This window comes from Rattus rattus, chromosome 7 (genome assembly GCF_011064425.1).
Source record: "Rattus rattus isolate New Zealand chromosome 7, Rrattus_CSIRO_v1, whole genome shotgun sequence".
NCBI classification, from domain to species: Eukaryota; Metazoa; Chordata; class Mammalia; order Rodentia; family Muridae; genus Rattus; species Rattus rattus.
Window position 1 is genome coordinate 23,867,489 of NC_046160.1, and position 14,672 is coordinate 23,882,160.

The 14,672-nt window shown below is 40.1% G+C and overlaps 1 protein-coding gene across 2 annotated transcripts in view; it reads right to left on the minus strand.

Annotated features, from left to right (window-relative positions):
• Hadhb (hydroxyacyl-CoA dehydrogenase trifunctional multienzyme complex subunit beta) overlaps nt 1-14,672 on the minus strand; it is a 33,766-nt gene that overhangs the window by 18,034 nt on the left and 1,060 nt on the right. For both annotated transcript variants that reach the window (XM_032909052.1, XM_032909053.1), the window contains exons 2-5: nt 8,973-9,047; nt 8,839-8,883; nt 4,341-4,440; nt 1,601-1,645 (exon numbers count right to left, since the gene is read on the minus strand). In XM_032909052.1, the coding sequence (XP_032764943.1) occupies nt 1,601-1,645; nt 4,341-4,440; nt 8,839-8,883; nt 8,973-9,039 (257 nt within the window). In that variant the 5' untranslated portion in view covers nt 9,040-9,047. The remainder of the gene's footprint in view (nt 1-1,600; nt 1,646-4,340; nt 4,441-8,838; nt 8,884-8,972; nt 9,048-14,672) is intronic.

Sequence of the window (14,672 nt, forward strand, 5' to 3'; positions counted from 1 at the left end):
ATTTCCAGTGCCTTGGAACAGGCATACTGACACATGCCCATGATTCCAGCACTCATGACACGGAGGAAAAAGGACTGCAATAAATTTGAAGATAGGTGGTAACATGTAGCAAAACTCTGTCTCAAGAGACTCAAACATTAAAGTAAATACCATTTCCCAATATAGAGATAAGCATTTAAGGAGTCCCATCTAGGGCTGGAGAGATGGCTCAGAGGTCAAGAGCACTGACTGCTCTTCCAAAGGTCATGAGTTCGATTCCCAGCAACCACATGGTGGCTCACAACCATCTGTAATGGGATCTGATGCCCTCTTCTGGTGTGTCTGGAGAGAGAGAGACAGTGTACTCCCATTCATAAATTAAATAAATAAATCTTTAAATAAATAAAGGAGTCGCATCAAAAATAGGACATGAGTATACATTTGTCAAAACTCAAAAATAAGTTATGTAGTATCTGAATGGAGTTAAGGGTGTAGTTCACTGCAGAGCATTTACCTCCTGTACTCAAGGCCATACACTGACATAAAGAGAAGGAGGAAAGGAAAGGAGAGACAGGAAGGAGAGGGAAGCAGAATAAAAAAGCAAGATGGAAGAAAATCAGAAAGTTGCAATACAATAAATCAAAGGAAGACAGGGCCAAGCACAGGTTTCAGTGTCAAATGTAGAGCACAGAGGCCCAAGAAAAGTATGTTGTAGTTATGATCACAAGTACCTAAAGAGACAATTCCCAAACACAGCTACATAGAGATTTGGGGATGGAGATGATTACTACGTAATTAGGGAGAGGAAACAACCCTACTGCCTTTTGCTCTTAAAGTCTGGTAGGTGACAAGAACACTGAGTGAGTGACAGTGAGCAGAAAGGAAAGAGTAGCGTTTTCCAACTAGGAAGAGACTTTGGCTGCGAGCAGACACTAAAACAAGACATCTCTGGAATGTAGAGAGACTGTCCTACACCGTATCCATCTCAGCCTCATTTTATCTCATTTAAATTTACTTGGTTTGCATAGGAACCTTCAAGGTTTTTTCTTAATTTTTATCTTATGTGTATGAATATTTGCCACCATGTACATGTAGATGAAGCAGGCAGGTTTCGGTGAATTTGAAGCCATTTTGGCCTACATAATGAGTTCCAGGCCAGCCTAAGAATACGATAATAAAGACCATACGTACCACCACCAAAAGTACAGTCATGTGAAGATGCTATATGCTAAGCTTGCAAAATAAAGATGCTTTACAATCAAAGCTGTTAAAATTTAACATATACAGTTAAAATTAAATTTAGTCAAAAAAAATTAAATTTAGTCTTATCGAAAAAAAATTTAGTCTTATGACATATACCTTTAATCCTGACAACTGAGAGGCAGAGATAGGTCAATCCCTGAATTAAAGGTTAGCCTGGTCTATAGTCAGTTTTAGGTCAGTCAGAATCACATGGTGAAACCCTGTCTCAAAAACCTTGCTAAGAGCTAGTTATTGTTGCTTCTTTCCACATAAAGTTTAACATGCCCTAGGAATGAGATGTCTACAGAACGTGCTACACTTCAAGCGCAAAACTACAAAAACATTTTAGATGAGAGAACAGGGAACTTCATCTACTTACGAAAGTGCGGCTCTAGCCAAATCATGTGGCATTAGGTCTTTATACCTGGGGAAAGAAAACAATAATTTAAACCAAAAACCTAGAGTTTCAATAGAATTAAAAAAATTTTAATGCATACAGACTAACATATGCTGCTGACAACACAGCTAATCTTACTACCCAAGTCAGTCCAGCAGTTCAAATGAGGAAATAGTGACTTTGCTGTCATCTTAAAAAGCCTGACAAGCCCTAAACCCCTGTAGAACTTGCTGAGTGTCTGACAAAATTGACGTTCTAGCTGAACATGGTGCTCAGGCTATAATCCCAGCGCCTGGGAGGTCAAGGCTGGGGAAACGCCCATGCATTCTAGGCCAGTCCAGCTACAGCAGGAGACCCTGTCTCAAAAACACCAAACCAACAAACAAACACTCCACCACTGCCCAAAACAGAAATAATATAGTAGCTATACTTTCTACTTGCCATGGCATTTGTCAAATACTCTTTAAAACCAAGCTTTTCTTGCAGAGCAGTGGTGGTGCAGCTCTCAGGAGGTGGAGACAGGTGGATATCTTTGAGTTTGAGGCCAACCTGGTCTACGGAGGCCAGGACAGACCAGTCTGGTTTACAGAGCTAGTTTGAGGACACCCAGGGCTACATAAAGAAACCCTCTCTTGGAATTCAAGGAAAAAAAGAAAAAGAAAAAAAAAAGAAAGGAAGGAAAGGGATGAAAAGAAAAGGAAAGGAAAGCTAACCTCCCCTTGACAGCTTTTGAGGGAGTGGTGTTCTTTTTTTTTTTTAATTTTTCAAGACAGTGTTTCTTCCCCCCCCACCCCACCCCCCGGAGCTTGGGACCGAACCCACGGCCTTGCGCTTGCTAGGCAAGCGCTCTATCACTGAGCTAAATCCCCAACCCCAAGACAGTGTTTCCTGTGTAGTCTCAGCTATCCTTGAACTAGCTCTGTAAATCAGGCTGGCTTTGAACTCAGAGCTCCGCCTGCCTCTGCCTTCTGAATGCTGGGATTAAAGGCCTGCTCCACCACTGCCCAGCTGGGTACTACAATTTTTTTTTTGTATGGGGTGTGTTTTAATTGCTTTTTAAGAAAGTTTTACCATTGAACTAATCAGAGATTTACCAAAGAGCAGAAAAGACAGGGTGGAGTTCCTGACATCCTCTACCCAGCTTCTTTAAGTTACTAACTTTATGAACATCCTTTTCCTGCTCCAGGGTCTAACCCACAGTGCTTCCTGGCATCTAGTTATGCTGGTTTAGCCTCTCTAGACTGGCAGTTTCCCAATTTATCTTGATGGTGATGACTTCTGACACTTGACACCTGAGACTGGAGACAAAGCACTCTTCATCTGCTTCCTCTCAGGGTGCATGGCATTAAGATGACCTTACTGGTGATTGAGATGCTGTCAGTTTCCTCCTCTCTGTAGCTACTACTTTCCCTTCCTACAGGGTCTGCTAGAGAGGAGTCACTAAGTACAGGCTTCCTACTCTTCTCTCCCTCCTCTTCTCTATTATACACAGTGCTCTACAACTTGCTTTCAAGTCTTTTTTTTAAAATCATTTCATGTTGTGTGTACTTGTACACTTGGGGAAGTCATAGGACAACCTGTACAAGTCCCTGCTTTCCTGGGACTGTACTTGTGTCAAGAAGTTTGGTAGCAAGCACTTTTACCCACTGAGCTGACTCACTACCTCTTTTATGCCTTGCATTTTTAAAATTCATTTATTTTTATTTTGTGTGTGTCGATGTTTTGGACATGTTTATCATGTGTGTGTCTACATGAGGGTACGGATGTCCTGGAACTAGAGTTACAGACAGTTATGAGCTGCCAGGCTGTGTTGGGAACTGAACCCAGTTCCTCTAGAAAACCATCCAGTGCTGCTGAGTACTGCTGAGCCATCTCTCCAGCCCTATGCCTTGCCTTTTAAAGGTGATATATCTTCAAGATCTCAAATCTTCCATATGAATACATAAAGAAAGGCCTTGTTTTTTTTTTTTTTTTCAAACTGGAGCCTAATATTCCCCGGTAAGTTTTTAAATGTTAGTGACTGCCTGTCCAAAGTACAAATACTTAAAAACTAACAATATAAACAGAGCAGAACTAACTGCTTCCTTAACAGAACCCATTAGCAGCTTCTGTGTAGACTGAATTTCACTCAGAGGATAGAAAAGCCTAAAAAACCCAGCTGTTTGATTCTGAGGAATTTTCAGGGTGGTCCAAAATACTTGGGGTTGAGCTATGACCAGCAATCGGACCAGCTGTGTCAACTCCAAGTCTCATCATTTTCAGAAGGCCAAAGCAACATCACTCTCAGCACTTCAGAATGAGCCCATTCTCAGCTCCCAAACTGTGTCTACAGAAGGGGAGGGATGGGGAGGGGAGGGGAAGGGAGAGGAGGATAGTTCTATTGGAAAGATGGTGTCTGGCTCTACACTGGACTCTCTTATATTTTTGGTTGTGAGCCTAGCCTTTAACGGCTGAAGGCCGGAGGCTGAAGGCTGGAGGCCATCTCTCCAGCCCTACACTGGACCCTCAACTAGGGCTATTTCAGACTAATGCCATGGCAAGCTAGTTTATAAAAGAATACAACGTCTTGCCATAATACACCCCCAATGACTCGACTCATTCTATACTGGTTTTATACTAACTGGTTTTATACTGGTTTTCCCACTAACTGTATTGTTCCCTACAAAGACTACTTCAAACAGCACTGGAAGAGAAGCAACTAACATGAGCAGTTTATACTTACGAAGTGCCTGACAGCAGAAATGGAATGCGGACACCTTCCACCACCACAATGTTCTTTAGATTAGGTTTTGCTAAAGTCTTCTTTGACTTGGTCTGGACAGCTTTAAGATAAAGTTCAAAGAACTATTAATTAAAATATATAAAATCAGGGATAGGGAAGTAGCTCAAAGAATGGAGCACTTGCCTAGATACAGTTTTCTATGCTTGCTCTCACAGTCTCCTCTAAAAAGGGTTGTCCTGTTTATAGTCCCTGCCATACATGGTCTAAATCTAAGGCACAAACTGGGTGTGCCAGGCCCACCAACAAATCAACAAAGTAGCTGACCAGTGTATATTAGCACTGTTTCTTTCTACAATAAAATCCCGGAGGCTGAATACTCTAAGGAATCTAAACTAACTACATGGAGTCGGCTGAGGCCTAGTAAAGATCCACCTGGCAATGTTATAACCAAGCTAAACAACAGCAAAGAAGCTGAAAAAAAAAAGGCTAAATGCACAAGAGGATGATCATATGAGGCGGTCTCATTTTAAACAACCGCTCTCCAGAGTTGATGCCTCACATCGATGACCCAATTACTTCCCTTTACTCCTTCTCCTCCTCTCCCTGTCTTCTCCTCCTCCCCCTCCTCTTCTTCCTCTTCCTCCCCCTCCTCCTCCCCCTTCCTCTTCTTCCTCCTCCTCCTCCTTTTTAAGCAGAGGGCATTACTACATATCAAATTCACAATGTGGCTCAGGTTGGCTTCCAACTCTCAATACTATTCAAGCCTCCCCAGAGCTGGGATTACTGGGATGTGCTACCACATCCAGTTTAGGCACCATTTGTTAAAGGTTCTTCTACTTCCCAGTATTATCACAACAAGAACCAAATGTCTAGCTCATGTCTTTTGGGGTATATACTCGGAGTTCACAAACCATAGCAATTGGTTATTTGTGCCATTTCAAACAAGTGATAAACTGTGCCAGGCCAGAACCCTTTGGTAGGAATACAAGAAAAGAAACACAGTAAAAAAAAAAAAAAAAAAAAAAAAAAAAAAAATACCCCTTAGCAGAGGCTGAGAAAATGCCATTAAAAAAACCAGGGCAGGGGTTGGGGATTTAGCTCAGTGGTAGAGCGCTTGCCTAGGAAAGCGCAAGGCCCTGGGTTTGGTCCCCAGCTCAAAAAAAAAGAACAAAAAACAAACAAACAAACAAACAAAAAAAAAAAAACAGGGCAACAGCAAGCTGAAGTCCCCACAAACTGGCTATAGGATAGCGTAAGTCCTGAGAGCAAAGAAAAGAACATAGAGCAAAAAAGGCAGACAAAGACGAGATGAAAGGCCAGAGAGAGGGCACATCAGAGTTTGTGAGAGGAATAGCAGCTGGCCATGAGCTGTGTGTGTGCTTCCTGGTACCTTCCTATCTTTAGTACACACAAATCCTCTCAAATCTAAGGATTCATTACCCATAATAACCAGACAGCCTTTTAACTTCCTACATAGGGAGGGCAAAGAAGGTTGAGACAGAAAATCTTAGAACAAGAACCAAAAGAGTATGATGGAGCAGGAGGGTGGGGGCAGGCCAGAGCGATTAAAGGAAGATGTTCTATCTTCAAGGAACGAGAAATGAAAACAGCATACCAAATCTGTAGTTTTCTTGTAACTGACCTTAGAAAGAAATAAGTATTTTGAGGAAAAGTTGGATGGTATGTTACTATTTTGGTGATTTTTTAAAAATGAGCTTGTGGGCTGGAGAGATGGCTCAGCCGTTAAAGGCTAGGCTCACAACCAAAAATATAAAAATGAGCTTGTTTCTTTTATGTATCTTCAAAAATGTTAAAACTCTTATTTCCCTAATTAATTTCTTGCTCTACTTTTGTGGTTCTCAATCTGACTAATGCTATGACCCTTTAATACAGTTCCTCATGTTATGGTGGCCCCCAACCATAAAATTATTGTTGTTGCAACTGTAATTTTGCTATAGTTGTGAGCTGTAATGTAAGTATCTGTACTTTCCAATGGTCTTAGGTGACCCTGTGAAAGAGTCATTCAAGCCCTAAGGGATCATGACCCACAGGTTGAGAACCGCTGCTCTGCTCTACTTGCTTCCCTCAGTTGTCTACCTCCGTTCTAACTGCACGAGTTGAGCAAGGCCCCAGTGCCTTAATTCAGGGATTCTCTCATTTGCACAGTCCCATGCAACTCTTCCATGTGTCTTGGGTTTACCTCACATTCTATCCTTACAAAGCTTTCTCTAATAATTACAGTTACCTCCAGTTCCTTTGAACTTCTATAGCAACTTCTAGGGTACAAATTGTCATTCCAAACATTTAGCTCATTAAGAAGCAATTAAATTAATTGCACAAATCCCATTTTGCAAACAGTACAGTTGCTGCACTGTTTAACAGTCACTGAGAGGACCTATTGCCTCATGTGCACACTGGCTCCTAGCCATACCAACGACTTCTCAAACACAAATAATACAGCTCCTATATATATTCCAAATACATATGAAGGTTAAGGGTATACGATGACAATGAAGTCTAAGAATCTCAACTGAGAATACAAATACTATGGCTAACATTCCTGATGTGCAAAAAATTATTTATAAATTTGCAAGCTAGACTACGTAACTGGAAAATCTAGGATTCAAATATTAACCAATATGTACTCTATGCTCCATATACTGTTCAAAGATTAAAAGGCACGTTATCCTTTACATTTACTACTATTTTTTCTGAGAAAGAAAGATATGTGGACAAAGAAACAAAAATATAATCATCAAATCAGTCAAAATTTCTACCAGACACAGTTCATGAGAAGACAGAAAACCCCAATAAATCCTGTAATCATTTGCCCACATTTCTCCAAACAGCCAATAAATCCTGTAATCATTTGCCCACATTTCTCCAAACAGCCAAGTCAAGCAGTAATACTCAAGTGCGGTAAGAGGAATTACATAGTTATAACACTAATTGCACCCTAAAGCCTGCTTGGCACAGGTACATGCACCTTCCCTACCCTAAATCAGCTGGTCACATTCTTTGCTCATCAGTGTCTTTTTGTGCCATTATCATCAGCAACATTAACACAAACCGCTTATAGAATACTGTTTGACAATGGGGACAAAAAAGGCTTAAGTCTCATGACTTTCAGAGCTTACAACATAGTTAGGGAGAAAAAGGCCACCAAAATATGGCTATCGACAACAGAGATTAGTCCAAAGCCTGAAAAATGTCTTCTCTCTCACCACCAGAATGACCTCCTGCTACTTGGCAAGAGTCAGGTCTACTTGTGTGACTGTGCAAAGCAAAAGCCTGAGTGACTTTAAATTAGGGGAAAGGTGATGGAAATCAGAACGGAATTATTCTTTATTATTCTTTGTAGAAACAGTAGAAATTTTTTGGAAGCTATATAGGAAACCTATTTCTCTAGTTAAGATTAGGCAACAGATTCTAGTGGTGATGGTGGGTTGAACACATTGTGCCATGCAAGTACTCTATGACTGATCTGTATCTCCAGCCCCAAATTTGTTGTGATTTTTGTTGTTCTTTTTCCTAGTGCAGGATGGGGATTGGCCAGGGCCTTGAACATGCTAGGTAGGAGCTCTACTACTGAGCTGTATTCTATTCCCAGTGCTTAAAGAACTTAGAGATATGGTCACGCCCATTAAGGATAGCAATCATATTTAGTCTTTTAGAGAATGAAGCTAAAACATAGAGAGTCATTTCAAGGCCCTACCGCCAAAAAGATGCAGAGCTGAAACAGAGTACAAGTCCTGATCTAGATGATACTTTTTCTATGAAGCCATTGTACAAGTTACATATCATATAATTATATATCTATATATTATATTACACATAAGAACATATACAATAAATCCAAAATCAAAAACAGGTCACTATAAAGCCCAGGAAAGATGAAAAAAGAAAGCTGACAACCTGTCAGGGAATTTTGCACCAATCAGTGAAGATACATATGTCAAAAACATGTTTTTAACAGTGAAGAAACCTAATTCATTGGGTTTACTGAGGCCCCACATAACCCCATCAAATTAATGAATTTCCCTATTCTTTCATTTCATGATGGATAAAATCTTCCTTTATTTACTTGTTCCCCATTCACTTCTATTTCAGAAACTGGTCCTCATGTATACAAGACAGTAAGACATTTAATAGAAGTCTACCACTAATTTCAAATTGTAAAAGTTAACTTGGATTCCACAATAGTTTCTAGAGTCCTTTTTGAAGGACTCACAGTCAGGGGCTACATAAACTGACCTAGCAAAATTTATGGGACCTTTATGACCCTGTAAGCCCTAAAACCCAGGAAAAAGCTATCTCTTAACATCTTAAGCCCAAGGTAATATTACTGACTGAATACACATATTTTTTTATTTTAGGGTAATGATGATGCCCCATAAAAGGGGAAGAATTAACAAATTAGGTTGGGTTTTTACTGAGCATTTACAAATACAGAATTCTAACATTTAATGTAGAAATATTTATTTTAAAGTTACTGTACCTGGGGCAGACTGTACTTGTGAAGAACAGCTCAGAGGTCTTACAGCTGAAAATCAAATAAAGGGTGCATCATTTAATATCTATACACAATGCTTATAAATACAATCTTAAGGAAAAGAAAAAAGTTGAACTTACAAAATCTGAGGGCCCATTTTGATGTAGTAGAAAGGTTTCTAAAAGTGGAAGTCAAGATGGTAGTCATTCTGAAATCTATAAAGAACAGAACAAAGTATATCTTGGGTTACCTCAGCAATCTGTAGTGTACAACAGTTGATGACCTCTGGTGAATTCGTCCACGCCACTATAAAATACCATTATCAACTATTCTTTTCTAGTACTATTATAATAACTGTATTGACACAGCTTCCCCATTGTACAAACAACTATTCTAGGCCTTAACCATCTATCCTCACAATGGAGAGTATATCCTTTCCAAGAGATCAGGAAAATAAGACAGAGAGATTGAGTGACTTGTCTGAAGACCAAGAATCAGTAAGTGGCAGAGCTCGAATATGAACCCAGGTAGAATCGCTCTGGATTGTACCCTTTTCATTCAACACAAAGCACCAGAGACCCCACATAGCAGGCCCGTGAATCACCATTGTTATCCTCCTGATCTTGAAGGTTGTGTCCTCAATATGTAGAAGGCTTTATGAAATGCTGGTATTTGAATGAGATACATACTAAAATACTCAGCGATACTGAAATAGTATCAATCAAGTCAGCAATTTATTTTCAGCTGCTATTATAAACACTTTTTTTTTTTTTTTTTTCTTTTTTTTTGAGCTGGGGACCAAACCCAGGGCCTTGCGCTTCCTAGGCAAGCGCCTACCACTGAGCTAAATCCCCAACCCTCACTTTTCATTTTTTATATGAAGAGTGTTTTCCTGTTTGTCTCAACACTACCTGTGTACACTGCCCAGAGTCCAGAAAAGAGAGTCAAGTTCTCTGGAACTGTGTTTATAGCAGGTTGCCAACCACCATGAAGGTGCTGGGAATCGAACCTGGAATTTCTTGAAGAACAGGCAATGTTCTTAACACAGAGCCATCTCTCTTAATCTCCTTGTAAATTTTCCATAGTACCATACTTCCAACTTTTTCTCAACATAATATCAAAATTACCTTTTAAACTAGAAATTTAAATTTTAAATTAGTAACAGCAAATAAAAGAAAACAGCAAATAAATGGACACAAATATGAACAGATGGCTTACAAGAAAGGAAATATAAAGGGCTCTTATACATATAAGAAAAGAAGGCTGGGGTGATTTAGTCAGTAAAGTGCCTACCAGACAAAGATAAGGAATTTAGTTCAGATCCCCAGAACCCATATAAAAAGCCACAAAAAGGGGCATACTCCTATAACCCTAACCCTTGGAGCAAGGCAGAAACCAGAGGTTCCCTGAAGCTTGCTGGCCTGATAATAAAGTTCATGTTCAGAGACCCTGTCTCAAAAAAGATATAGAGGAAAGACACCCAACATCAACCGGCAATGCACACATGCCACAAACACAGACATACCACAGCGCGCGCGCACACACACACACACACACACACACACACACACACACACACACACACACACACAGAGTTGGGAGTGGGGGCGTCTTCAACTCCAAAAAGAGGATTTGGATTAAAACCACAGAGATATAGAGATAAAATTATCAGTTAAATTAGCAAAAACCCAAAGGTTTGATCTATACTGCCTGGGCAGTCATGTATAAATGTTCACTGTAACAAAGGTGCGAACTGATGCAAACTCTATGCTGGACAATTTGGAATTGTCTTTTAACACTATATGTTCACCTAACTTTTGGTCTAACAATTCCACTTCCATGAACTTCTATAACAAATATTATGTACATGATCTGTATTGTCACTGTAAAAGATTAGAAGAATGGCAAATAGGGAATTGGTTAAGTTATGCTATAACAACCAGTGAAATACTATATTGTATAGCCATAAAAGATAAGAAAATAGGAGCTGGAGAGATAGCTCAAAGATCAAGAACATTAGCTGCTTCCCAGAGAACCTAGGTCTGATTCCCTATACCCACATGGCAGCTTACGACAGTCTGTAATCTAGTTCCGGGAACCTAACACTCTCTTCTGTCTTCTGCAGGGACCAGGCACATAGTGTTGCATAGATAAACGTGCAGGCAAAACACCCATTGCATAAAAATAAGGGTGTGTGTGTGTGTGTGTGTGTGTTGCACGCTAGCACCCATTAAAAGAGGAAAATATGTGTGTATTTCCTTCAATCACAATAAAATACCTCTAGGAGTACAATATTAAACACTGTTAGACAGGGCATAGTGGGACATCTTTAATCTTGGCACTCAGGAGGCAGAGAAATATTTTTGTAAGTTCAAAGGCACTCTGGTCTACAAAGTGAGTTCCAAGTCAGCCAGTGCTACAGAGGGAGGGGGGGAGGGGAGGGAGGGAAGGAGAGGGGAGAGAGCTATTGACTGATTGATTAGAGTAGAGCTGGAGAGATGGCTCATCTCTTAAGAGTACTTGTTGCTTTTGCAGAGGACCTGGATTTAGTTACCAAAACCTACATGGTGGCTCACAACCATCCATAACTCCAGTTCTAAGAGATCTGATCCCCTGTTATGACCTCCATGGGTACCAGGCACACATGTGGAACATGTACAAACATGCAAGCAAAACATACAAATAAAAATAAAATTAATATTTTTTAAAAATATTGTTACAGGCTAATGAGATGGCTCAATGGCTACAGGTGCTTGCCACTGAGCACGAGGCCCTGATGAGCCTCAGGATTGGTAATGGAATGAGAACCAACTCCTACAGGGAGCAGAGGAAGCTGTGAGTGAGGAAGGTCCTAAAATCAATGTATGCTTTAGACACGGACATAGCCATGCCAAGGATCCAATGCCTTAGGACCGTAAGAGTGGCAAAGCCTTCCCCGGGAAAGCTCAGAGGAATGACAAAGCTTTTCTTGGGACAGGGGAAGGGAGGGGTCCAAGTGGAACAGAGTGACTAATATGTACAAAACTAGCAGCCCCGGTTCCCCTCCTTCTGGATGGTTTACAGCTTAAGACTGTTTTCCTAAAGAGTCTTAAGTACCTCCTACTCAGACAAGCTAACCGCCTACACCCCGTGTCGTACACAATAGACATGATGAGGTTCCAAGTTCTGATGGCAGCAGATGTCACTTCAGTGTGTGCACGTACAACCTGACCCCAGCCAGTCTTTCTGTATACATCTGTCATTTCGTCAGTGTTTGTCCCTTCTTCATTTCCACACTGCCCCTAGACAGGGTTCCAAGTCACAAGCTGCAAATAGGTTCCAGCAAACTCCTACTAGACATCTTCTGATCTCCAAATAAGTGACATGGACTTCTCTCCCAAATGTTAATAAAAAAAAATAATTGTTAGCTAGGGAACAGTGAGCATGTCACATGTAGAGCATGTTCACATGTCATTGGATAATCTTTGGACGTTAGAGCTCTCCTCCTACCAAGTGGCTCCATGATTCAAAGTCAGGTCCTCTGGCTTGGTGGTAGGCATTTTTACCAATGACTCATTTTTACCTCACTGACTCAATTTCTTAATTTTTTAACATAGTTTTTACTTAAAAAGTAAGAAAGAAAAACTTAAGATTTACAAATAATGGCTGTAGTAGCTGACCTCAGTATCTCTCCTTGGTTGTTGTACTCTTGGTGTGATTGCCTCCCACACTGTACTGCTCTATGTCAGAAGTGATGGCACTGCTTCGGAAATCAAGCTATGAAAAATAATATTGTAGCTTCTATCTTAGTCTTTCAGATCACTGAAAGGGGAGCCAGCTGGCAAGCAGAGAGGCCTTTCTGGAACGGTCTGTATACTGCTGCTTCCTGCCATGTTGAGTGAACTTAGAAGCTGATCCTAGCATAGGAAACCCTTCAGATGACTACAGCCTGACCAACATGCTGATGCAACCCTAAGAAACTCCAATCAGAACAACCCAGCCAAGTAGCCCCAGATTACTGACCCTCAGAAAGTGTATGACATCTTATGACAAGCATACCAAAAGATATTAGAATTTATAATATAATATGTAAATATAGTATTTAAAGTAAATGGAGGAAAGATGGCTTGATCAATAAATTTGCTGGTATATATATATATATATATATATATATATATATATATATATATTGTCTTCAGACACATCAGAAGAGGGCATCAGATCCCATTACAGATGGTTGTCAGTCACTATGTGGTTGCTGGGAATTAAACTCGGGACCTCTGGAAGAGCAGTCAGTGCTCTTAACTACTGAGCCACTCCAGCCTTCTAGTTGGTTTCTATCTGAATACTTGAAATGCTCATTAGAGAACTATTTATTGTTGGAACTAACATAAATGCAGATCAATAGAAACAGTTGAACTGTATCATAAATATATCTTGAATACTCAGCAGCTTAGGAGAAAACAAGATATATATGTTTTATCCTGACATCCACGATACATATTAAATAAAAATACAAGCACTAAAGACTTACTACAAGACTATACACCAGGTGATACACACCGGGCAGTACATACCATAATGGTGCATGCCTTTAATTGAAGCACTTAAGAGGCAGAGGCAGGCAGATCTCTCTAAGTGTGAGGCCAGCCTGAATTAACCAGTTCCAGAACAAGCAGAGCTACATAATAGAGAGACCCTGTCTGAAAAGGCCAAAAAACCAACACTACACTCTTGTATTGAAAGGCTGGCTTTTGTCGCCATTTACAAAGCTTCAGAAATACAGAAATCTTACCAAAAATTTATTCAAAACATGTCAATATTTGGATAGTTTTAGGCTTAGGTAGCACAGAGGCCCATGGGGAGATGAAAGAGAAAAATAGGTAGGTAAAGAACATAAAAGAAAGATAGGGTGACTTAACAGTTACTACATCATCAAAGAACAGACTCCAAGTGCAAATCCTAGCTTCACTCCAGCTGTAGGACCTGTAGCAAGTTGCTTAACTTTTCTGGTTTTGGCCCTTCCCTGAAATGTACACCATTTTAGAGTTGTTGAGATAATTAAATACACACCTAGATACAGACAGGTACATGTTGCCTGATATCTAGTAAGGCTTATTTATTTATGTGTTTGCTATTATTAGTGGCTGATGATATAAATATACCTAGTTCTCCTATAAGCCTTTGCACTGAAGTGCTAATGATCAAAAAACAATTAAAAAAAAAAAAACCACGTTGTACTTGATAGAACTTTTAACTTCACTGAGAATGCAGAGAACCCCCCCAAAAAAGAAAGCACTTTAAATTAATTAGCAAAATATAACCCAAAATCCTCAACAAAAGGGTTTTTCTTTCACAAGGTTTCTTTTTTAACTCCCTTTTGAAGCGCTAACAGTGAAGCTGGGACCCATACTGAGCAAGCTCTCTACCAGCTCCAGTTTTTACACTTTCAAAGAGTTGAAAAAGTGTGTGTATGTGTGTATGAATGGTTTTTGTAGGTTCCATCTCCAGTATTAAAAAAAATGTATGGGGGATTTAGCTCAGCGGTAGAGCGCTTACCTAGGAAGCGCAAGGCCCTGGGTTCGGTCCCCAGCTCCGAAAAAAAAAAAAAAGAACCAAAAAAAAAAAATGTATAAAAAAGCTGCAAGCGGGGTTGGGATTTAGCTCAGTGGTAGAGCGCTTGCTACTGGGTTCGGTCCCAGCTCCTAAAAAAAAAAAAAAAAAAAAAAAAAAAAAAAGGCTGCAAGCAACACAAAACAAATATGTAACAGCATAAGGTGGGGGTCACAAAACAAACTATTCTACAAAGAAAGTATATGAAGCTAGGTGTAGTGGAGGGCGTTGTTCGGGGGAAAGGGTTC